General features: G+C 40.2%; 1 protein-coding gene and 1 long non-coding RNA gene across 6 annotated transcripts in view; one reads left to right on the top strand and one right to left on the bottom strand.

The window, feature by feature from the left end:
- The window catches only part of lrriq1 (leucine-rich repeats and IQ motif containing 1), an 86,592-nt gene that overhangs the window by 26,408 nt on the left and 34,165 nt on the right, over positions 1 to 26,019 (bottom strand). For 2 of the 5 annotated variants that reach the window (XM_057837292.1, XM_057837291.1), the window contains exons 14-22: positions 18,828 to 19,004; positions 11,550 to 11,825; positions 11,098 to 11,209; positions 8,416 to 8,541; positions 7,903 to 7,986; positions 1,765 to 1,889; positions 1,561 to 1,629; positions 1,272 to 1,348; positions 517 to 618 (exon numbers count right to left, since the gene is read on the bottom strand). In XM_057837292.1, the coding sequence (XP_057693275.1) occupies positions 517 to 618; positions 1,272 to 1,348; positions 1,561 to 1,629; positions 1,765 to 1,889; positions 7,903 to 7,986; positions 8,416 to 8,541; positions 11,098 to 11,209; positions 11,550 to 11,825; positions 18,828 to 19,004 (1,148 nt within the window). Of the gene's footprint in view, positions 1 to 516; positions 619 to 740; positions 967 to 1,271; positions 1,372 to 1,560; positions 1,630 to 1,764; positions 1,890 to 6,602; positions 7,394 to 7,902; positions 7,987 to 8,415; positions 8,542 to 11,097; positions 11,210 to 11,549; positions 11,826 to 18,827; positions 19,005 to 26,019 lie in introns of those variants that run through there. The other 3 variants (XR_009063293.1, XR_009063294.1, XM_057837293.1) reach the window with 3 other exon arrangements.
- LOC130916511 (uncharacterized) lies at positions 1,826 to 8,554 on the top strand. The gene is made up of 4 exons (XR_009063296.1): positions 1,826 to 1,989; positions 2,071 to 2,230; positions 2,330 to 2,368; positions 8,353 to 8,554. It is a non-coding gene; the product is annotated as an uncharacterized LOC130916511 (long non-coding RNA).

Here is a 26,019-nt window from a genome sequence, read left to right as displayed (position 1 = left end):
ATGTTGCCCAACGACAGCCCCAAAACATCACTGCTCTAGAGGAGATCTGCATGGAGGAATGGGACAAAATACCAGCAACAGTGTGTGTAAAGCTTGTGAAGAGTTACAGAAAACATTTGGCCTCCGTTATTGCCAACAAAGGGTACATAACAAAGTATTGAGATGAACTTTTGGTATTGACCAAATACTTATTTTCCACCATGATTTGCAAATAAATTCTTTAAAAATCAAACTGTGATTTTGGGTTTTTTTTTTTTTTTCTTTTACTTTCTGTCTCTAATGGTTGAGATTTACTCATGTTGACAATTACAGGCCTCCCTAATATTTTCAAGTGGGAGATCTTGCACAATTAGTGGTTGTCTAAATACTTATTTGCCCACTGTATTCATAACATATTGATTAAGCATGGCAAAAGAATACTATATTTAGTTTTAGGTATCTGTGTGGAGCTCACCCCTGCCATGCTTTAAGACAGAAACCCGAATGGACATCCCACCGTAACCCAGCCTGTCTTACCTCTTGTAGCACTTAAGCGATGCCGTGCCAGCCTGTTTGGAGCCCCAAGCTGGTGAGTGGTGAGTGGGTGGTTTCGCCAGGCCTCCAGATGCCCTGACAAATCTACAGAGGGAGGGCAGGAGTAGGTTAAAACAGACCTGAAAATGCAGAGAACCGCAGCCTCACTTCTGGGAAGTATGAGAGCACGGCTCTGCTTGCCACCACGAGTTATAGTCGACAAAGACCTGGCCGGTGTTGGGGTGGTGTGACAAGATGACATGCCGATCAAAGGGTTGGACTACTGTTAGAGCAGTGCGGCAGGGCTACGTCAACCGGGACCGCACGAAACCCAGACGACGAGGACACGAGACTTGTCCTTTTCCCCAAATAAAGCTCAATAAGAAGCGACAGAGTCTGGCTTCTGCTATGCGTTACGGCTCATTAGCGCACGCGAGCTGGAAAGGTGCTCTGCTGTCAAAGTGTAGCCCAGGGAACAAAAAGGACAAGCAAACTAAGTAAGGTTTTATTTTTTTTTCTTTTTAGGAAATGCAGTCAGGACTAGTTAGTCTTAAAAGACGTATATTATGCAATTTTTCCACTTGTCTAAATGTCAAAGCAGCCTGAGGATCAAGAATTAAAGAACACGTCTATTCCTTTTACATCACTTTAATAACCAGCCTATGCTTCCGGTATTCTGCTCATACAGTATATTCCACTCGTAGGAATAAAAACAAAAAACACACATATGTGTTTTTCAAAGCTCAAATTATACACACCTGGGGTTTTCCGCTTGGACTTCATCTTCTGGGCTCTCTTCAACATAAGCTCAGCTGTGTGCCTATTAGTGAAACCCCTGCAGGATAAAATGACCCCAGTCTTTTGAAAAAAAGAGCATTATGCGTGATCTTAAAGCCTGAAGTACCGTAAACAATGCAATATTTTAGCACATAAACTTCAAATAGAATAGAACTGAAAAGTGAACCATGTGGGACTCTGTAGCTTGAACCACTAGTTGATACAAATGGGCTGCACATCATGGAAAAATAGCCTTTTGAATCCATTTACCATTCGTCCAGAATTCTATCTGATTTCTCAGAGAAGTCGCTTGCCACAGAGGTTGAAGTAGATTTGCTCCTAAAATAAAAAATATATATACATGATTTCTAAATATATGGTTTTCTCATTCACAATACCAAAGATGATGGCCTGGAGTATAGATATTTAGATTGCTACATTAGCCTCTGGTTAGCTAGAATTTTGAGAGCTTACCTAGCGAAGTTCTGTGGTGAAACCCTCATGTCCTCATGTTCTTCGGCTTCCCAGGCTTCCATAGGCCTCCGTTTGGGCTGAGGTGGTCGAACCCACTGGGAATGTTCCGAATAGGAGCCTGGGAGCTAGAATGCAAACAATACTAAAAAACAGCTGGGCTGTTTCAACCTCACATGATGTACAACGCGAGCGAGACCCTGAGCCAAAGAAAAGATCCAACGGGAGGTAAATGAAGGCAGAGAAAACAGTGCAATGTGAAAAATGACATAAGGCCTCAAAGAAAAAAAAACTTCCATTTTTTTTCAGGGAACATGTTTAAAGATCAATCAGGGAAAGATGGAGGGAAATCCTGTGTGTGTTGACGAAAAGCAGCACGACAAAAGGACATCGAAAAATTCTCGTGACACGAAATGGACAATAAATACCATAGGCACACAAGCAAGAATTGATGGCATACAGTGTACAGGTAGTTACCGGGTTACGACGTACCCGACTTACGTGATTCCAACTTTACGGCGCGTGTTTCGTCCACTGATTTTTCTCAATTTGTTTTTTTTTTTTTAAGTCACCCAGCAGGGTCACCCGCCACCACTCAGCATTGATGGTAAGTATAGTATATTATTCGTCATTTAATTTAGTTCTTTATTAGGTTTAATTAATCTAAATGGTTGATCTCGACAGTAATTGCTATGTATATCTGGTATTTCATTATACTGCAGTGTACAGTGGGGCAAATAAGTATTTAGTCAACCACCAATTGTGCAAGTTCTCCCACTTGAAAATATTAGAGAGGCCTGTAATTGTCAACATGGGTAAACCTCAACCATGAGAGACAGAATGTGGGAAAAAAAACAGAAAATCACATTGTTTGATTTTTAAAGAATTTATTTGCAAATCATGGTGGAAAATAAGTCCATCCATCCATCCATCCATCCATCCATCCATTATCTTCCGCTTAGTCCGGGGTCGGGTTGCGGAGGCAGCAGCTTTAGCAGGGAAGCCCAGACTTCCCTCTCCCCAGCCACTTCAGCCAGCTCCTCCAGCGGGATTCCAAGGCGTTCCCAGGCCAGCCGAGTGACATAGTCTCTCCAGCGTGTCCTGGGTCGACCCCGGGGCCTCCCGCCGGTGGGAGATGCCCGGAACACCTCTCCAGGGAGGCGTCCAGGAGGCATCCGAACCAGATGCCTGAGCCACCTCAACTGGCTCCTCTCAACGCGGAGGAGTAGCGGCTCGACACCAAGCCCCTCCCGGATGACCGAGCTTCTCACCCGATCTCTAAGGGAGAGCCCGGACACCCTGCGGAGGAAACTCATTTCAGCCGCTTGTATCCGGGATCTTGTTCTCTTGGTCACGACCCACAGCTCGTGACCGTAGGTGAGGGTAGGAACGTAGATCGACCGGTAAATCGAGAGCTTCACCTTTTGGCTCAGCTCCTTCTTCACCACAACGGACCGGAGCAGAGTCCGCAACACTGCAGACGCTGCACCGATCCACCTATCAATCTCCCGCTCCCTCCTACCCTCACTCGTGAACAAGACCCCAAGATACTTGAACTGCTCCACTTGGGGCAGGATCTCATCCCCGACCCGGAGAGGGCATGCCACCCTTTTCCGGCTGAGGACCATGGTCTCGGATTTTGGAGGTGCTGATCTTCATCCTAACCCAATACCAAAAGTTCATCTCAATACTTTGTTATGTACCCTTTGTTGGCAATAACGGAGGCCAAACGTTTTCTGTAACTCTTCGCAAGCTTTTCACACACTGTTGCTGGTATTTTGGCTCATTCCTCCATGCAGATCTCCTCTAGAGCAGTGATGTTTTGGGGCTGTCGTTGGGCAACACGGACTTTCAGCTCCCTCCAAAAATTTTCTATGGGGTTGAGATCTGGAGACTGGCTAGGCCACTCCAGGACCTTGAAATGCTTCTTACGAAGCCACTCCTTTGTTGCCCTGGCTGTGTGTTTGGGATCATTGTCATGCTGAAAGACCCAACCACATCTCATCTTCAATGCCCTTGTTGATGGAAGGAGATTTTCACTCAAAATCTCTCGATGCATGGCCCCATTCTTTCTTTCCTTTACACAGATCAGTCGTCCTGGTCCCTTTGCAGAAAAACAGCCTCAAAGCATGATGTTTCCACCCCCATGTTTCACAGTGGGTATGGTGTTCTTTGGATGCAATTCAGTATTCTTTCTCCTCCACCACAAACAGGAGAACTTGTGTTTCTACCAAAAAGTTCTATTTTGGTTTCATCTGAACATATCACATTCTCCAAGTCCTCTTCTGGATCATCCAAATGCTCTCTAGCGAACCGCAGATGGGCCTGGACGTGTTCTGGCTTCAGCAGGGGGACACGTCTGGCAGTGCAGAATTTGAGTCCCTGGCGGCGCATTGTGTTTCTGAGAGTAGCCTTTGTTACTGTGGTCCCAGCTCTCTGTAGGTCATTCCTTAGGTCCCCCCGTGTGGTTCTGGGATTTTTGTTCACCGTTCTTGTTATCATTTTGACGCCCCTGGGTGAGATCTTGCATGCAGCCCCAGATTGAGGGAGATTATCAGTGGTCTTGTATGTCTTCCATTTTCTAATAATTGCTCCCACAGTTGATTTCTTGACACCAAGCATTTTACCTATTGCAGATTCAGTCTTCCCAGCCTGGTGCAGGTCCACAATTTTGTCTCTGGTGTCCTTCGACAGCTCTTTGGTCTTGGCCATAGAGGAGTTTGGAGTGTGATTGACTGAGATTGTGGACAGGTGTCTTTTATACCGATAATTAGTTAAAACAGGTGCCATTAATACAGGTAAAGAGTGGCGCCTCGTTAGACCTCGTTAGAAGTAGTTAGACCTCTTTGAAAGCCAGAAATCTTGCATGTTTGTAGGTGACCAAATACTTATTTTCCACTCTAATTTGGAAATAAATTCTTTAAAAATCAAACAATGTGATTTTCTGTTGGGTTTTTTTCCCCACATTCTGTCTCTCATGGTTAAGGTTTACCCATGTTGACAATTACAGGCCTCTCTAATCTTTTCAAGTAGGAGAACTTGCACAATTAGTGGTTGACTAAATACTTATTTGCCCCACTGTATGTGCTGTCCCCTTTCCTTTGTTGCAGTCGGACTTGTTTGACGTCACGCTAGCGACATTTTATGTTAGTTTCGAGCGTTGCTTTCCCGTTGGGAAGCGGGGGTGAACGCCAGTTAACATTTGAAGAAGGCAGAGAAACGGTAAACGGCGCCGGCTCAGCGATGCTTGCCCCCACCCGTTGGCTCGCTGTTAACTCGCTATCTTATTGAGCAGCATTCGTTTTTCCACTAAAACCTGCCGTTTTCCTTGTTGAATTGCTCAATATTTGGACCTTATTTCCCTCAGTATTATTGTCCAGCCATTGAGGTATGTGTTTGTAAGCAAATATGTGAATATTGATTGACTTTACAGCATTATTGTACACTGTTTGTCATCATTGTATTTTATTTTCTAATAGTATGTTTATAGTTTGACAATGACAAGTTAATAAATGTCAGTTATAAGAAGACTTATGGTGTGATCGGTGTTACCAAACGGAAGTAATACCCATCTATCATATTTTTCTTACTTCATTTTATTACTATGACAGATAATAAATGTTTTTGGATCGTTAGGTATTTAGTGGTACTCAAAGGGTTAATTCAGACTTACGCGGAAATTCGGGTTACGTCGCCAGCGTAGGAACGGAACTCGTTCGAACCCGGAGACTACCTGTATTTTTTAAAAAATGCTAAGTCACCCTTTACTATAGACAAGTTTCCTGAGCGATATATGGGCGGTGCCATCTTGGAAAATGTCTGCTCTGAACTTCCGGTTTAGAAAGAAAAACATGAATTGCGGTTGAAGTAAGCAGTGTGTTGGCATAGTTAAAACTGCACAATCAAGCCAGAGAAACCCACGGAATCTCCAAAAATGGATTCAGCACGACGTAGATGAGACGTTGATGAGATTGTATGATTGTTCTTATCACTTCGTTGATCATTCGAGGACAAAATTATAACAACCTGTCAGTCTGTGTTGACGTGAGATATATATCTATACGTCGGCCAATTGAGTGACCAAAATAAGGTGAAATTACAAATTATATTACATTTGCCGAATGCAGAAAGGCTGACACGTATTTTGTTGTTACAAGGAAATACTACAAGGTATGTACATATAAGCAAAAGTAGCATGTCATTGTTTTTTATAATTGCAGGTATTGATCGCAATAAAACATTTAGACAACATGATTACATTTCTTGTTTTATTTAAAATAATAGGTGCATGTGCAAGACAGATCAATAAATTACAATTTATAAAATTATTGGAAAAATAGCATACGAGAATGTGATATCAGACAGCAGAGCTCCGGAGCCTTGCCAAACTTTCACCCGACACTACGGCCTCCAGACAGGCTTTCTTCCGCTGTGCACAGTAATTCCAGCTCCAATAGTGTATCTTAAAGTTGCTGTAGTTAAAAAGCTCGTAGTTGGCTCTCAGGATCGAGCTAACAGCCTGCCACGAGGCGAGCCACCGCTTCCAGCCCCAGCCTCTCGGCCGCTCCCGGGTAGAACGACGTAGTCTCGATATATGTCCATAAATGTACAGTTAGTGTTGCTGTGAGGCCCATCAACTTATCTTCCCTTGCCTAACAGCGTTTTCCACCTGTAAACAAACGAACAAAAAACTTGTAACACCTGCATTAATGCATTGACATAATTGTGCCATCTACACGTACTGATTAGCAACAGGCTAGCAGCAGATACAATAGGTGTTGTAAATAATAATAAAGATCATTATAAGTACAATCATCATCGTAATAACAATATCAAAGGCAACAAGTTGTTTCATGCGCAAGATTTTAGCTTTAGTATTTTTTGAGCACCAGACACATAAAAATGCAGGGATACCTTCCATAACACAGCGGCAACGTGGCTACAAAAACACCCAGTCTTTATGGTGACACGAGCTTGGTTCCACATCTGCCTTCATGAACATGTTGTCCTCCCCTGTCGTGATTATGGCAGATGGATGCGATATTTCCAATTGTCTTTTTTTAAGGGATTTTGATGAGTAATGTTACTTCAGCTTCACTGTTGTTTTGGATGGAGAAAATCTTTGCTCTTTATTGTCATCATCGGTATCATTGACAGTTACAATATAGCATTGTGATAAGATTAACCCGAAGAAAACCGAAGAAAAGACAAGGGCTCACGGGTGAAGCCTGGGTTTATTTAATCTCGTCCCCAATTAAACCAAAGAATGCACATCATTACATGATAGCGTAGGCATTTCACATTGTGGTACAAGTGCTATATTTGTTTTTTTTTTTTGTTTACACATGAATTATCTTCCCAAAAGTCATTGATTCGACGTAACACTTGGGTCAAGTTGTCTGTCCTATGTTTGCTCATTGATTAAGGGTAGAGTTTGCCTGATTTGTTGAAGGAGGATAGCCGAGGGAGACACGGAAGCCCACCTCCGCCGCAACCCGCACAGGTGGTTCAGTCTTCATCAGCCCTGGCTTGGTTCCCGCGAACAAGCCTCTCTTGGTCCCGAATCCTCGTAATTAATTTTCGTCACCATTTGTGCTGCGGCAACACTTGACGCTGCTCGGTCCATCTTCACCTGTGACAGATTATCACAGGCCTTGTTGAGGGTGGCGCATCCCGCATTGATAGCGTCGCCGATGTTGCGGGAGTTGGAATGTTCTGTCTTTGCGACAGAGCTGATTATTACGGCATGTTATGACTACCTTATCTTTAGTCTCTGAAATTCCTCCACTTTTTGTTATGGGAACACTATGTTGTGTCTGTGTGTCTGGCAGAACGCCCTAATTTGATTCTCAATTCTAAAACGGAAGTTGCTTGCAGACATAAGAAAGTAAAGCGGAAGTACCTCGGAAACTTGTCAATAAATATGCATTTATTAATGACCTGTTTTTGTTTTTTTCAAAGAAGCTTTAGCAAGATGTGGTGTTTGTCTTTTCAAATGCATGACAAACCTAACAGTTATCTTCATATAGATATAATAGCACCCTGTTACTTCAACTTGTTGGGAGGCGACATGTCCACATAAAAGGCAATGCTCACATTTAAAAGCAATTAAATCTTATCTGGCGATGTTGGCCGTATTACCTGCGGAAACGACGCCTGCTTGGCCACCGATGAACATTTGGCAGGTGCATCCTCACATAATGTCCAGCTTTGCTCTAGCATTTCCTTTTGATATACATACATACAGACAAAGGACACATTTACTTATATAACGTACATATTTTTGGACATAAAAGAGTAAAGTGTGCCTGTTAATTTTTGACTTACTGTATGTATTCAAATGACTATGCAGATGGACCTGCAGTGTTCAAGATTTATTCTAGATCGCTCTGCTGTGTACCTTTAATTCTTTGCCAAATGGTAGATTGCTGGGTCAAAGCATAATAAATAACTTTCTGTCCAGTCGCATAGCCTTATCAATTAGTCAAGTGGTACACATCTTTGTCAGTATTTTAGGAATTCTAATGACTATTTAAACAGTCACATAGCTTTATATTGGGTAATGAGTGATGTATTTTTATTTTTTTTCAGTGGCCTACCAAATTATGAGGGTGTGTGACTTAACAAAAGGTGCACTGTACATACTATACAGACCTCATCCAGGACAAATTCCTCCACGTCCACCACCTCAAAGGCATCATCATCATCAGTTTGTAGGGATGTGACGGCAGCAAGAGCAGCCGCCAGCTTCTTCCTCAGGCAGAAGCCTCTCCATCGCGCCTGGATGTGGCACACCGACAAAAACTTTTTTATTGACCATTAGTCATGACGCTAAAGTACTGTGTGCTATCCCATTTGGGAAATAAAACATGTTAACCTCTATTTTTTCCTTTTTTTCCCCTGAACTCCGCTTGACTTTGGGCTGCTCCAAGATAAATGGAGCTCCATCATGCCTCTAAATCCTATGAGTCCCCGTGGGAATTGGGGGCGGGGCTAATGGTGGGGACTCCAACTACAACGCTGCTTTGGAATCTGATAAATCATTTTCCACATTTCCAAAGTATGTGAGCACACACACTCAAGGTGAAAATAAAATTTTATTCTTAGGGGTTTAATGTTTTCCTTTTTTAAACTTTAAAAAAAAATAAAATAAAATAAATATTTAGTGCTGATAAAATTAAATGAACTAACTTTTTTTTCAATGAAAATACAACTCATTGTTATCAAGTTGCATTATTTTTTCTTGTATAAATAAAATTTTATTGCCATAATAGTATGGATTCTTTCCTTTGGAGTAACAATATTACCGTTGTAGAAAGATTTTTTTCTCTCCCCAAAAAAAACCCTTAAAATTCTGCCAGATACTTAAAAAAAGGACTTGATAATTTAAATAATTTGCAAACTTTTTCCGCATAAAAATGAAACCTTAGCCCTGTTTGATTTTTAAAGAGGAGAAAACAAAAATTCTCGTTTTCTTAGAAAAATTAGGATTTCTTCGCAACAGAAATAAACTCAACACCATTCTAATAAAACCATGTCTTTTTTTTTCTTTCAGACAATCTTTTTTCTGTTCTCATTTACATGCACTAACACAAGATATCATACAAACCTCCAAGGACTCATTCAGCACTTGTGTGTTGGATAATATATCTGTAGGAAGTATTGAATTGAAAACGTTTTGCAAAAAAAAAAAATCCTTTGGAGAATTGAAAAAGGTTGCATAGCACATATGAGGCTTGCAAGTTAGACGCCAAGCGAAGAACACATGAATTCCTGAATGAACAGATACTTTAACAATAATTCATTTGTACAGAGGGGAAAATAAGTATTTAGTCAACCACTAATTGTGCAAGTTCTCCCACAAATATTAGAGAGGCCTGTAATTGTCAACATGGGTAAACCTCAACCATGAGAGAACGAATGTGGAAAAATAACCAGAAAATCACATTGTTTGATTTTGAAAGAATTTATTTGCAAATCATGGTGGAAAATAAGTATTTGGTTAATACCAAAAGTTCATCTCAATACTTTGTTATGTACCCTTTGTTAGCAATAACGGAGGCCAAACGTTTTCTGTAACTCTTCACAAGCTTTTCACACACTGTTGCTGGTATTTTGGCCCATTCCTCCATGCAGATCTCCTCTAGAGCAGTGATGTTTTGGGGTTGTCGTTGGGCAACACGGACTTTAAACTCCCTCCACAGATTTTCTATGGGGTTGAGACCTGGAGACTGGCTAGGCCACTCCAGGACCTTGAAATGCTTCTTACGAAGCCACTCTTTTGTTGCCCTGGCTGTGTGTTTCGGATCATTGTCATGCTGAAAGACCCAGCCACGTCTCATCTTCAATGCCCTTGCTGATGGAAGGAGATTTTCACTCAAAATCTCTCAATACATGGCCCCATTCATTCTTTCCTTTACACAGATCAGTCGTCCTGGTCTCTTTGCAGAAAAACAGCCCCAAAGCATGATGTTTCCGCCCCCATGCTTCACAGTGGGTATAGTGCAATTCAGTATTATTTTTCCTCCAAACAAGAGAACCTGTGTTTCTACCAAAAAGTTCTATTTTGGTTTCATCAGACCATAACACATTCTCCCAGTCCTCTTCTGGATCATCCAAATGCTCTCCAGCGAACCACAGACGGGCCTGGACGCGTACTTTCTTCAGCAGGGGGGCACGTCTGGCAGTGCAGGATTTGAGTCCCTGGCGGCGCATTGTGTTACTGATAGTAGCCTTTGTTACTGTCGTCCCACCGCTCTGTAGGTCATTCACTAGGACCCCTCGTGTGGTTCTGGGATTTTTGCTCGCCGTTTTTGTTATCATTTTGACGCCACGGGGTGAGAAGGGAGTTGAAAGTCCATGTTGCCCAACGACAGCCCCAAAACATCACTGCTCTAGAGGAGATCTGCATGGAGGAATGGGGCAAAATACCAGCAACAATTTGTGAAAAGCTTAAGAAGAGTTACAGAAAACGTTTGGCCTCCGTTATTGTCAACAAAGGGTACATAACAACGTATTGATATGAACTTTTGGTATTGACCAAATACTTATTTTCCACCATGAGTTGCAAATAAATTCTTTAAAAATCAATTAGACTTTCTGTTTTTTTTTTTTCCACATTCTGTCTCTCATGGTTGAGGTTTACCCATGTTGACAATTACAGGCCTCTCTAATATTTTCAAGTGGGAGAACTAGCACAATTAGTGGTTGACTAAACACTTATTTGCCCCACTGTATGTGAGTTTAATCTTAAAATGTTGACATTGTTAGCTAAAAGCCAAGGAGGACTTAATGACAGGTTGCATGGCTAAAACATTTGCGATGTCAAATCTTTACCTGGATGACAGTTGCAGCACGATGGAGAGCAACGTTGCTTCTGCTCACAGTGGATCCTCCTTTCTCCTCATCTGCTGTTTTTCCAACCTCAACTTCAGAGGTAAAAGATGTGCTAGAAGAAATGGTAAAAAGAGAAAATTAATTTGTCCAAATTGTTAACCAAAGAAAAACTATAATCTATCTCTCTAAACTTGAAATATTTATCTTCTCAAACCACAGGTGCTTGCAGACTATTGAGAAAAGGGGATGACTCAAAATGGTGAAAATGGCCATGTCTCAACTTTGATGAGATTTGTTGACACCAATTCAAAATCAAAGTGCCCAACTTTTCGGGAATCTGCACTTATTGTGTAATCGGTGGGGATTTCATTATTCGCTTAAAAAACTGTGATCAATACATCTCCACATTTGGTGGAAATATTTTTTTTTTTTTGAAAAACCTAGGAAATTACCTTTTAAAGTCAGGTTCTTGATGGTGGGGCACCATTTTTACACTGTCTGTTCCCTTTACCGTTGATGCTTGAGTATCGCAAAATGGCCGTGCACCGCCCCTGCCGGAAGTGATGATTGAAACCTCAACAACAGTTTCCTCTGAGGTTGACTGGTTAGCGGATGTTTGATCAACGTGGAAGCATTCCAACGCCCGGCGCTGATCCTCGGCCAAGCACAAAGCTTCCGCCGAGTGTCGGCAGGAAAGTTTGACGCCTTCCAATGGGTGCGAAGATTTGCTGTTCACAAAAAACATTTTACACAGTGCTAGCATATTTTATTATCATCCACCAGCAGTATGCCTTATTGACAGTTAATCTAGCAAGGCATTCATCATGGTTCCTTAAAAACTACTAGTTTGGGGGGGGGGGGGGGGTGTAATATCTCAAAGGGACAACACGGATGATAACAGTAAAGAGCTGAGTCTAAAGCTTTGCATGGTATGTTGTTACGACTTTGGGCTTGTTGTTGGGTTAAATCGCATACAGAGTACTGAACTTAGAGAAATATTAGACAATTATCATTTTCAATAGCAGCAAAGCAAAGCAACTTGGATGCAGCTCAGTGGTCAAACTATATTTTCACTTTGTGACGCATCACTTAAAATATTAGGGGTGCTTTCTTCGCGATATATTTTTCCTATAACAAGCCCATAGGATAATCCTACGATCTTAGAGGGCCTGCATAGTGCACATGAGCACTACATTGCAGCTTCTGTACAGAACTGCAGATCTCCAATATGTGTCTCTCTTAACAGCACATAATGACTCTTTCATGGAGAGGATTAAGTAGCTACAAAGGCACCTCAATTAAAACTTAATGAATCTATTAGCAGCGCGACTCTGATTCCTCACCATCACCACCCCTTTCTGTTCTTCCGCCTTGGGGGCTCTTCTAGAGTTGCCGGCCAGTAACCTGTAGACCACAAGCCTTTCTACAAAGACCTGTCTTTTCCCTTAGAGTGGGAAAAAAGAGGGGTAGGCGTCTAGAAGCCAAAGGGATTGTGACCCCGGTCACGCTCCCTCTTTTACCTGCTGGTTCACAACAGGGTCACTCTGAGAATGTAAAACTGCTGCACTCAAGTATTCTACAGAAAACCTTCTTATAGTTTTAATTGGTGATTGAAAATCCAAAGGAATACAGAGGAACCTGAGTAATGCCCAAGAGAATGTAAAAACAAATTACACCAACATCAGTTTCACAAATAATCAGACATGTTTATCATAACTGGAGTCAAGTCTAAAGAAGTCTGTCATATCTGTGTGCGTTCTTAGTTCTTGTTTTTCATTGCGACACCTGATTAAGCTGGATGGGCAGGGCCGTGTGACACACCTATGGCTCATTAGGAGCACTCGATATACGTATAAGGACACCTGTCACCATCTGCGAGTGTCGGACTATTGCTTGCGCACTGCTTTGTGCATCCTCTTGAGTTCTCCTGCCTGCTTGCGGTTGTGTTTGTTACAGTAGCTTTGATGTTCAGCTAGTATTTTTGTTTGACTTTGCTATATTTTGTTTTTGCCTTTTCTGGCCATTGTTGCTCTTGGTTCTTTCGCCGACTCGGTTCGTGCTTTTTATGTTCGTATTTTTCTCCCATGTTCTGGCGTACCCCCTAAGTTGTTTTTTATGTAATAAATACAACACAAACTTCCTTGTCTGTGTTTGGATCCATCTTTAACGGCTCGCCGTTTCACCCCAGGATAGTCCGACACAAAATTTAAAAGGAAGCTGCAAATTTTGGTTTGATTTGAAGGTAAACCCTAGGGCTCCTACTTTGACAATGACTAGGGAAATCGCTCAAATGAGCAGCAATTAGAAGCAAGCATACAAGACATGTAGGTGAAGGTAGCACCAGCTCTAAGATAAAAAATAAATTGAAATAGAACCATGGCATACACATTCCTAGAATTTTAGCTACCAAATTTATTTCAGATCTATTCACAAATAGTAGAGGACTAGCAATTTTAGCAAGTATCCCTTACAAGAATAAGAATGAGATCAACAAAAATAACAAAGTAAGCAAGAGCTCCTTTCAGTACAGAATGAAAATCGAAACCATGTACAAAATTGAACAAGAGGTTGTGTATTTAGGGTTGAAGCAGACATTTTAATAAAATTCGGGGGCTCATATTTTAGCAAAATCCGAAGTCCAGAGGAATTCACCAATTGCTAAATTTTAAATACATTTTTGCCCAATTAGGGATGCTAATTTCACAGATCAATAGTCAATTAGTCAGACATAACTATCTTAAGAGGATGCAGTAAAACCAAACCCGTGCTACAGCACACTAAAGGCTGAAGGCTGTGACAATGAGCGCGAAGAAGGTGTTTTTGTTTTGAATAAGTTGTGAAATAAATGATAAAAACGTGGCGAAGTTGGCGATTTCTCTGGAGATGTTACCACAATAAGAATTGTCAGCTTAACTTATAAAGACTGGCGAACGATGGTCGGAGGAGGACCGTGGAGATGTATTGTTGAGCCATTTCACAGATGCCCACCCTACGCTCATATTTTTCTGTCATTTGCATCTTCATTTAGAAGGTAACGTCAACTTTTTCCTTGTTTCACCTCCTGTACCAACCTTTTCTGAAACCAGTGTTGATTTGTCACACAAGAAAATCCGCCCTGCATTCTTCTGCGGTGCTGCCATTGTCGTCGTATTTCGAGCATGTCGTCGGATGTAGAAACAAATGGCGAGTCAAATTTTACGTCGGATGTCGAAAAGTTCGTGTGTCGAAGCGATCGTATGTAGAGGTACCACTGTATTTTAAACATATAAAAAAAGATTAAAGATTAAATTAAACAATTTCATACCAATGTTATGTTTTATTTTTTTATGGAAAAAAAATAAAGCTTACTATATGACCGTCATTTTGTTGGATGGGATTAATAATAAAATAAAACTCCAGTGACAGACAACAATGAAGTGCAGTAATTTAATTACCGTATTTCTTGGTGTTTTGAACACAATAGGTAAGTAATTTAAGTGCAAACTTTCAACGTAAACATCGTACAAGCAAAAAATATTAATTATATGCAGCAGCTCTAGAAAAAAAGAATTAAACCTGCAAGTGTTATCATATATAAATAATAAATTATGCTTTACCACTGGTATACATGGGGGAATAAAAACATGGGATTTTAGACAGACAGGTCTATAATGAATCATTACTTTAACCTTATACACAGCAAAGTCATTCACTTTTGCCTGTACTTCCACATTTTTTATTCCTCATCACTGTCTATATCTTTTTTGAAGGGCAGATTTTTCTTGGGGAAGATCAACTGATCCAGATGTTCATGTTTAAGGAGACTGCGTTTCGTGGAAACAATATGCTGCCCTTTCCACCTTTGTAGTGGGTTATTTTTCAGGGTTAAAAACTCACGATCTCTGTACCGCTTCACACTTCACACTAGCTCTGTCCCATGCGAACAGATCTGGCTGCCTTCATCACTTCAAAGTCCGACTTTCATTTTCCGGGGTGCGTTGAAAATCCATCGCTGCACGTCGCAGGCGTGGTGTGCAAACTGTCCATTGTTTTAGAATGTTGCTTCGTTGCCACTACTAGTTTCGTTTTGGGCTGTGAAGAAAACGTTACGGAGTGTGCGTTACAGTGGTTTTGGTTAGCTCTCGCGTTGTCATGACACGCCCGTGACGATCAGGTAATGACGGCGACTACTAGCGGTTCTGCCGAAATCAATGGGAAGTTGAGGCAACCACAACGGCGGTCACAATCTAAGTGCGCTGTGTGGTGAATGACACAAGCGCAGCATGTGAAGTAAAAGCTAAATTATTATCATATTAAGCAATGCATTGAACTAGGCATTAGAAGCCGTTTCATGTGCTCGCGATAGCCGAATTCTATCTCTACTATTGGTTCATTGAGTATTTAATGGCTAATTACTGTCGAATGTTAACTTTACTATCAACACAGCCGTATCTCTCACCTGTAAAACCGGATATCCGGTCGTATCGGTTTATCGTTCTCAAGCTTAATAAATACCGTTACCAGCCCTGATACAAAAATTTAAAAATTAGGCTCAAAGATCGAGCGATACTGGCCCATGCTACATACAGTGGGGAGAACAAGTATTTGATGCAAATATCAAATATCAAATACTTGTTCTCCCCACTGTAGCTACCAAGTTTCGGTTCATGAATAACGGTAGAGTAGGACTTCAAAGTTAGTGTCCATAAGAAGTACAAGAAGAAGAACAACTACTACTTGAGTGGCTACTTGACATACTTTCAGCCTGTAAAAACCGCAAGGATCAAATTTAACAACTGTGACAATGGACTTTACCTGTATAAGGACCAATCTGAAACAAGCATATAAGAAAGGCAAAACATTTTTTCTAAAGCATCTCATGAGGGTGGGAAATCGGTCATGTTTGACAATTTCGAGGATTTAAATTTAGCATTAGAAAAAAAATCTGATCCCCAGATGTCCGATCCTGACAGACTACACACCAGTCGATGGAAAATTTTAATTTTGAGGAGCAATTCTGGGTGAATCAAGGGGGCCGGAGTGCAAATACATACTGGTCTGAAACATATTAATCAATGAAAAAGGCTTATATTTTGTAATAAGGTCCCACATGCGATGTGGGTTGGGGACTAAGTGTATGAACCAGAGAATTTTGGTTCTACTTCTCACCAGACAGCCTTTTTGTGAACCTTTAACTTTCTAGTTTTATGTGTCTTCACTGTATCTTTATGTATCAGTCCAACATATTGGATCACTTTGCAGCAGTCTTACGTGAATTGACGTTTAAAAGTAAAAGTGATATTGCCTACAAGTGCTCTTTCATCCTGCGTCCTGTTGGGAAAAGTTGTGAAATCGTACCCCTTCAGACCCCATGGTTCCTCCACCTTAACTGGACAGACGTGTGGGCAATGCGCTCAAACTCGTCTAAACGTCGCAGTGACACTGGGTCAGGCCAAGGGTTAAATGGCGGTGCTGGTCCATGCAAAGGCCACAGACTGGCTCATTGTCCAGTGACCAGAGGGGGGTAGAGGGCACACTGTGAGGGGTGAGCAACGCTAGTAGCCCTCCCTCAAGCCACAGCGGTCCTCAGCGTGACCCGTGCAAGTCAACGACGCCACGTTTCATCTATTGTGCAATGTAATTTGGACGGGTCACCAAGACGAGGGGAAAGTTGACCAGCGTTTTAAAGCCTTGGTGGTCCGACAAGCACCGCGGGCCAGCTACATGGAAGGCCCTGTAAAAATAGATGGACGTTGTCTTAAGGCTCACTACACCCTGTGCATCAGACATAACAAGAAGGTAGCTCTACATTCCTGGCCAGCTTGAGGCTCGCTCAAGACGAGACAAAAAATATTAGGTGGCCTTTGTACCATCCAGGTCAGATATTTTGTTGCTTGCTTTGCTATTTGGTTTCCTGGTAAAGAAAGCTAGAAAGTAGGGTTGTTCCGATCATGTTTTTTTTTTTGCTCCCGATCCGATCCCGATCGTTTTAGTTTGAGTATCTGCCGATCCCGATATTTCCCGATCCGATTGCTTTTTTTTTTTTGCTCCCGATTCAATTCCAATCATTCCCGATAATTTTTCCCGATCATATACATTTTGGCAATGCATTAAGAAATAAATGAATAAAACTCGGACGAATATATACATTCAACATACAGTACATAAGTACTGTATTTGTTTATTATGACAATAAATCCTCAAGATGGCATTTACATTATTAACATTCTTTCTGTGAGAGGGATCCACGGATAGAAAGACTTGTAATTCTTAAAGGATAAATGTGACTTTGTATATTGTGACTAAATATTGCCATCTAGTGTATTTGTTGAGCTTTCAGTAAATGATAATGTAGCCATTTAACTATTATGACCAAATGCATAATGGGAAGTGCAACCATGACTGTGCGTAGTGGCACCAATTGATATATGTTCTCTGCGTTGGGAAATAACAGGGTGTTAAGATAAAGATCAACTACTACCTCTCTTCCCCTCATTGCTTCCCACGATATTTCTAATTGTTGAGAGAGGGATTTTAGGGCTTTAGCCAACTAATAAAAGGCTCCAAAGACTGCCAAAATTCACTCTACTCATTTTACGCTGCCTTTTAGCTCTATATATAGGTAAAATGGCGCCTTTATAGATTGAACGCGTCAATGCGTGAGTGAGTCATGCAGCGCATGCGTTAATTGCGTTAAATCTTTTAACGTGATTAATTTAAAAAGAATTAATTAACGCGATAAATTTGATAGGCCTACTTTAAGCCAAAACTAAAGACTCTGGATGAGTGCAAGACATTTTGTCTGTAACGCTAAATACAATTAGAAAACAATTTAATTAAATATATATATATATGGCCTTGGACCAAAATACATGCTTGACTTGTAAGATTCCTATGAGACATCTAGACCCCTAAGGTCATCTGGAACCGGTCTTCTGCATATTCCAAGAACAAGAACCAAGCAGGGTGAGGCAGCATTTAGTTATTATGCTCCTCACCTCTGGAACAAGTTACCTGAACGTCTGAAGTATGCTCAAACTGTTAGCTCTTTTAAATCAGGGCTAAAAACGCTTTTGTTTAGCTCTGCATATCCATAACTGGGTATATATTTCAATCTACCTGCTTTCTATTCCTCTTGTGCTTATCTCCATTGCTGATTTCAATTATTATTAGTAGTAGTAGTTTTTGTTATATTTTTGTTTTATTTTTATTTATTTATTTTTATTCTCTTTGTGATTAAATGCGATCTTTTGTCTTGGTTTTTACGTTGTATTGATTTAAATGTGATTTTTATGATCTTCATGTGATGTAAAGCACTTTGAATTGCCTTGTGTTGAATTGTGCTATATAAATAAATTTGCCTTGCCTTTGCCTTGCCATATATTTAAAAAATATATATTTTTGGGCCGATTCCGATACTTTGAAAATGTTGTGATCGGACCCGATCGATCGGCATCATCCTTACTAGAAAGTGACCACATCCAGGTTTAATATCACTAAAACCATTTTAAAAAAAAGAATGCAATACATTTATTCAGGCAGGATGTTTCCACTAAGTAAAGGTAAGACTTGCAGCTAACGAATTATACAGCATACCATTATCACAAAATTTTACCATATCTACAGCAGGGGTTCTCAATCGTCTGACACCAAGTACTGCCAAGAAAAATTGCAAATTGTACACGTGCAGCCCTCTTGTTTCTTTTACATAATGGTGAGAACCTGTATTGAAAGGATTATTTGGTATATACCTGAGCTGTTCGCTGTGTTGTAGCTGTAACTCATCAATCTGCTGACGCTGTGTCCGAATCAAGCTGAGGAAGCCATCTGAGCCAATGTGCCGGGCTACTGCAGAGTCTTTTCTGAGGATGTCTGCATCAGTTCCATCGATGGTCCTCAGACTAGATTGTGCTGATTGAAGAATGCATCTGACAATAACAGATAACTGAGTTATCTACATTATGTAAGTATACCTCATGAACCGTGATTCTCAAAGAATGGTAAGGTCATACGGGCACCCTCTAAAGTTATAAGGAAGATTCACTACTCATAAGATTGTATATAACTATGAAGTTAATCAAATTCTTCCTTTATTTCTGGCAATATTGTTTGTTTATATTCAGTCAAATGTTTCATGAATTATTGGATGCTGCTTCACAGTATAGATGGACAATTACGTAAAGTACATTGGGAATAAAGTATACCGTAGATGCACCGAAGAGAAAATTCTTGGCTAGAACGGAAACAGAGTATGAGAAAACAGACACTGAAATGACACTCAAATGTTTTTAAAATGTATATTTTTCATATTCATATGACTGAAAAAGCAGTTTCTGCACTTGCACTCCTTTTTAAAAAAAACTGCTGTATTTTAAGCCAAAATAACAGTTGTGTTTGATAGAACAACATGTCTATATGCTGCCATAGCAGATTCATGGCGCATTAAGCCCCCAAACTATTTTTAATTTGTACCCTGGAAACCCCCGTTTACAGACATCGCGCAACCGCTTTTGTTTCAACCCAGCCATAAAACGAATTAATTATATTTATTATTCAAAATGTCTGTCATTTTTAGTGTAGAATCATTAATTGACGTCTAATATTTTGTTTAAAAAAAAAAAACACTTTAAAAAATTATTCACTCGCATATTTTAAACTTTTAAACAAAATACGTCACAATGAAGAAAATGGTGTCTGTAAAAAGGTCACTGATATCTACCTCATAACTATAGCTTAATTGTATTTTTTTTGTTACTGTCGCATTTTCTCCGATATGTTAGATGATAAATAATCGAGCCAAACAAAGAAAAATTGGGGGGGGGGGGGGGGGGGGGGGTTTAAAAGGGTAAATATATGAAAAAGAAAATCTCGACCACTCCTTGATGTCTATGATTTCTGCATGGCAACCCTTGTTATATTAACATGTTTCAACCATAAAATCCCCAAAAAATCCAGCTGTGGCCATTCACAGGCGTGTCTTGACAGTCAGTGATACATGATACATGGGGTTTTTGGATCGAAAAAAGGTAAGTACGCGATAATATCTCGTAAGGGCAAATCATGGCCTGTGTAATTCTGCTCTCACATGCTCTCACCTCCAGATAGGGTTTTGCTGTTTAAAAGATTTTTCTTTTTTTTAAAATGCCCTCCTGTTCAAAATTTTTCTTCCCCCAGAAAATTGAGATTTTAAGCTATATAATGATGTATCACCATGCATATCGGACAATTTTGAAAATTGGCCAAATTGGGGGTCTTAGAGTGGAACTTCAAGTCACCTGAGTGTTTTTCGCCATATACTGTATATCCACTGCTGGCCAAAAGTATTGGCACCCCTGCAATTCTGCCAGACAATTATCAATTTCTCGCAGAAAATGATTGCAATTACAAATGCTTTGGTAGTAATATCTTCATTTATTTTGCTTGCAATGAAAAAACACAAAAGAGAATGGGGAAAAAATTAAATCATTAACATTTTACACAAAACTCCAAAAATGGGCCGGACAAAAGTATTGGCACCCTCTGAAAAATCATGTGATGCTTCTCTAATTTGTGTGATAGGCTAACCTCCCTAGATGGGGACCGAAAAGAAAAACTGACGACAGATTTAAACGAAGGATTGTGTGGATTGTGGATAAAGAACCTCGAGTAACATCCAAACAAGTTCAAGCTGTCCTGCAGTCCGGGGATACAACAGTGTCAACCCGTACTATCCGTCGGCATCTGAATGAAAAAGGACTCTATGGTAGGATACCCATAAAGACCCCACTTCTTACCCAAAGCCAGGCTGGAGTTTGCCAAAAATTACCTGAGCAAGCCAAAAATGTTTTGAAAGAATGTTCTCTGGTCAGATGAGACAAAAGTAGAGCTTTTTGGGAAAAGGCAGCAACAGAGTTTACAGGAATAAAAACGAGGCCTTCAAAGAAAAGAACACGGTCCCCACAGTCAAACATAGTGGAGGTTCCCTGATGTTTTGGGGTTTCTTTGCTGCTTCTGGCACTGGACTGCTTGACTGTATGCAAGGCATTATGAAGTCTAAAGATTACCAACAAATTTTGCAGCATAATGTAGGACCCAGTGTGAGAAAGCTGGGTCTCCCTCAGAGGTCAAGGGTCTTCCAGCAGGACGATGACCCAAAACACACTTCAAAAAGCACTAGAAAATGGTTTGGGAGAAAGCACTTCTAAAGTGGCCAGCAATGAGTCCAGACATGAATCCCATAGAACACCTGTGGAGAGATCTGAAAATGCCAGTTTGGAGAATGCACCCTTCAAATCTCAGAGACCTGGAGCAGTTGACCAAAGAAGAATGGTCTAAAATTCCAGCAGAGTATTGTAAGAAACTCATTGATGTATACCGGAAGCGGTCGTTAGCAGTTTTTCCGGCTAAAGGTTGTGGTACCAAGTATTAGGCTGAGGGTGACAATACTTTTGTCCAGCCCATTTTTCTGGAGTTTTGTGTAAAATAACAATGATTTTTTTCCCATTCTTTTTTGTGTTTTTCCATTGCAAGTAAAATAAATTAAGATATTACTACCAAACGATTTGTAATTGCAATCATTTTCTGGGAGAAATTGAGCATAATCTGTCAGAATTGCAGGGGTGCCAATACTTTTGGCCAAAACTGTATACATATATAAATCCCCACAAGCAAATTATTATCCATTATTAACATATCCTCACGGGTGATGGAGCCTTTTCCAGCTGACCTCGGGCGAAAGGCAGAGTCCACTCTAAACCGGTCGCCACCTACCGGTATTATTTACATTTTAGTGTTTTTGTTATTTTTTTTTTTAAATACTTTTTAATGTAATTCTTAATACTCTGAATAACAAACGAATGTTTATTTGATCATATTTAAGTTGCGCTATAGCACTTTTCAGTTTCTGTACTAATATTTCGGTACAAAAGTGTGAAACCAAAACGACATTTTTAGTCACATTTCGGCCAAACATTTTCTACCACTGAATTTTCTGTGCATATCTTGAAAACAATAACTAAAACGTTTTTGAGGGCAAAAAAGCTTAATGTTTTAAAGCAGCCAGGTTAAATACACAATGTAAATCCGAAAGGAAGCAAACAACAACAAAAAAGGAACCAGACAACATTGGGTAGATATGCCATAAATGTTCCAAGGACCCACACCCAAATTTCTTCAGAAATCCTAGAGGGTCCAGTAACCAAATATGGTAATATGTACTCTAATAATAGTAATACATACTCTCAGATAGTCGTTTTGTAATATGAAATAATCTCAACAACAGTCATGCACCAAAAAAAGTAGTTCAGAACTTTCAAAAGTCTAAGAAGTGCTTCTAAGTAGTAGGCTTTTAAGGGTAGGGGACCCAATGAGTGGCAGTGTCTGTTGTGATTATAAAGGCGGCCCGAGGCTAAGGATGTCCAAGAGAAGGAATCCCAAGTATCTGCCAGAGAAACAGACTTTTCTGGGGCATTCAAATGTGGGAAAATATAGAGCTCGAAACTCTGTGAGACACTGGGGAACGCCAATAATAATTCTTTTTTTTTTTTTTTTTTTTTTTAATTGTTTTAAACCCTTGGGCTACAAATTTGTTGTTTAAAGAAAAAGATAAACAAAAGATATATTCATAATAGATACGAAGAACAGCATACGATATTTCGCTGAACATGAGATGGGTTCTTAAAGAGGACTAAATCAGAAAACGCCGTATATTTATAAAATGGGGACTATACCTTGGCTATGATCTTCAAAGCATCTTTTGAATAGGTCCTTTTTCAGCAAACTACTCAACCCCTACAGCAACACTGTTCAAATGCTTAAGGATTATTCACCATGAAAGCTAACGGTTAGAAAATTATTTGACACAAAATACAGCAAGTACTCCCAAGCGATAATTGCAATTGAAAGTTTAAAAAAAAGAAAAAAAAAAATTAAATAGGAACCATTCCTTTCAGTAAAACACTAACATTTTGACATAAAATGAAAAAAAAAAAAATTTTTTCTGTGTGTGTGTGCAGGGGCCAGGAGGAACGCCAAAAACACTGAAACATTGAAGTGGGCTTGTCATTTTTGGAAAAGGCTGCTTTATGGTACTCAAAATTAAACACAAGATGTTTAAAAAAAAATCCTATTCCTATTCCTAATTGGTGATTGACAGCACATTGCCGCCCGCCACAGTCTAACGGTGTTTTTGTTTAGCACGTGTCGTCTCGCTGACACAGATTTGGATTCTGTTGCATGCCTGTGGGCATGTTGTCTGGGGCTCTTCAAACGTAGACCAAAACCTAAATAAATAAAACCCTCTCCGACCTCATATGAGCTCACTGAGGTGGGGAGTGTACAAGTCGAATGGAAAAAAACAAATCATTTATGTCCGTGCGCTGTTACGGCAAATTCTCATCTTCGTCATTTTGTCATTGAAAAACACTAAATTAAAGGAAATATAAAAGATGCATAATGGATTTCCTTTCGTCAACTGGAAAACATTTCATCTGTGGTATGTAGGCAAAAATTAAGTGACTAAAGTGGTGTATTTGAGCTCAGTGAAAGGACAATTTGTTGAAATACAGTAATATTTTTCACAAAAATGCCAAAAATGTTTGAGTTTGGATCATGAAAAAAGTGGGGATCAATGGTAGCCTACTGATGGTTCCAATATTAACATAATCTTTTGCTGATAGTCTCAATTATATGAAGAAAAAAATATAACCTGTAGACCAATTTACAATTTTATTTATTTACATAATTTAATTTTTTTTGCTGTGCACCTTGTTTTTCCAATCTCCAACATTTAATTCAATCACACAGTGAGTTAAGAGACCTGACTGATCAAGCAAGTACTTTGGGATATCATGTATACTGGGTTGTCTTAAAAAGACATATAAAAGTATATGACTTAATACAAACAAAATATCATGATTTGAAAAATAAATAAATAAATAAAATTTGGGTTAAAAAAGTATTCCGCGGTATTCAAGTACATACTATGAAGCTCTAGATCTGGGGTGTTCACAATTTCTTGCTCCAAGATCTCAATCCCTTTGTTGGCAATAACTTCTTCACAAGCTTTTCACACATTGTTGCTGGCATTTTGGCCCATTTCTCCATACAGATCTCCTCTAGAGCAGTGATGTTTTGGGGTTGTCGTTGGGCAACACAGACTTTCAACTCCCTCCACAAATTTTCTATGGGGTTGAGATCTGGAGACTGGCTAGGGCACTCCGGGACCTTGAAATGCTTCTTACGAAGCCACTCTTTTGTTGCCCTGACTGTGTGTTTAGGATCATTGTCATGCTGAAAGACCCAGCCACGTCTCACCTTCAATGCCCTTGCTGATGGAAGGAGATTTTCACTCAAAATCTCTCGATACATGGCCACATTCATTCTTTCCTTTACACAGATCAGTCATCCTGGTCCCTTTGCAGAAAAACAGCCCCAAAGCATGATGCTTCCACCCCCATGCTTCACAGTGGGTATGGTGTTTTTCAGATGCAATTCAGAATTCTTTCTCCTCCAAACACGAGAACCTGTGTTTCTACCAAAAATTTCTATTTTGGTTTCCTCTGACCGTAACACATTCTCCCAGTCCTCTTCTGGATCATCCAAATGCTCTCTAGCGAACCGCAGATGGGCTTGGACGTGTTCTGGCTTCAGCAGGGTGACACGTCTGGCAGTGCAGAATTTGAGTCCCTGGCGGCGCATTGTGTTACTGATAGTAGCCTTTGTTACTGTGGTCCCAGCTCTCTGTAGGTCATTCACTAGGTGTGGTTCTGGGATTTTTGCTCACCATTCTTATTTTGATGCCACGGGGCAAGATCTTGCATGGTGCCCCAGACTGAGGGAGATTATCAGTGGTCTTGTATGTCTTCCATTCTCTAATAATTGCTCCCATGGTTGATTTCTTTACACCAAGCGTTTTGCCTATTGCAGATTCAGTCTTCCCAGCCTGGTGCAGGTCTACAATTTTGTCTATGGTGTACTTCGACAGCTCTTTGGTCTTGGCCATAGTGGAGTTTGGAGTGTGACTGACTGAAATTGTGGACAGGTGTCTTTTATACCGATAATGAGTTAAAACAGGTGCCATTAATACAGGTACAAGTGGAGCCTCGTTAGACCTCGTTAGAAGAAGTTAGACCTCTTTGACAGCCAGAATTCTTGCTTGCTTGTAGGTGACCAAATACTTATTTTCCACTCTAATTTGGAAATAAATTCTTTAAAAATCAAACAATGTGATTTTCTGTTTTTCTTTCCACATTCTGTCTCTCATGGTTGAGGTTTACCCATGTTGACAATTACAGGCCTCTCTTATCTTTTCAAGAAGGAGAACTTGCACAATTGGTGGTTGACTAAATACTTATTTGCCCCACTGTATGTTGCAAGCTACTAGCTTGTTAGCTTTGCTGTTATGATTTGGGACAAAGTCCTTTCTGTTGATATATTTCACTCACTTTTTCCTAACTTCTTGGTCCTCTGCGTGTCCAGGAAATTGATGTAAACTTTATGGCAACGTGCATGGGCAGTCTCTTACTTGGGCAGTGAAGGTTTGTGTTTTTCACATACTGTACTTTTTTTCCATTGTAGAATTTTCATGCTATTGTTGGCACAGTTGATGTCGGAACATGTATGTCCACTTGACATCATGAAAATATATGTATCCACAAAAAGAAAACAGGTCTAATTCCGCTGACGAATTCAGTAACCCGTAAGGTTAGCTAATGTTAGCTGTGAGCGGGGCGGCAGCACACTCCTGCAATGGCGGACAGGGTACTTCCGGTCGTTTTGCTCGGATTAGTCTGTAGAGCCATTGTTTGATCATGCAACTAGTGCATGTCACCTAGCTGTGACCTAAGTGTGGATTTTTTTTTTTTTAAATGTATTCTATTATATTCTGTTCTATTCTATCTATGTGTCCACCACTTCTCCCTAAATACAAATGATGGTTTTCCACTGGAGGTCCGTGCGCCCCTT

This window comes from Corythoichthys intestinalis, chromosome 5 (genome assembly GCF_030265065.1).
Source record: "Corythoichthys intestinalis isolate RoL2023-P3 chromosome 5, ASM3026506v1, whole genome shotgun sequence".
Lineage (NCBI taxonomy): Eukaryota > Metazoa > Chordata > Actinopteri > Syngnathiformes > Syngnathidae > Corythoichthys > Corythoichthys intestinalis.
This window is presented reverse-complemented; position numbering and strand designations above follow the sequence as displayed.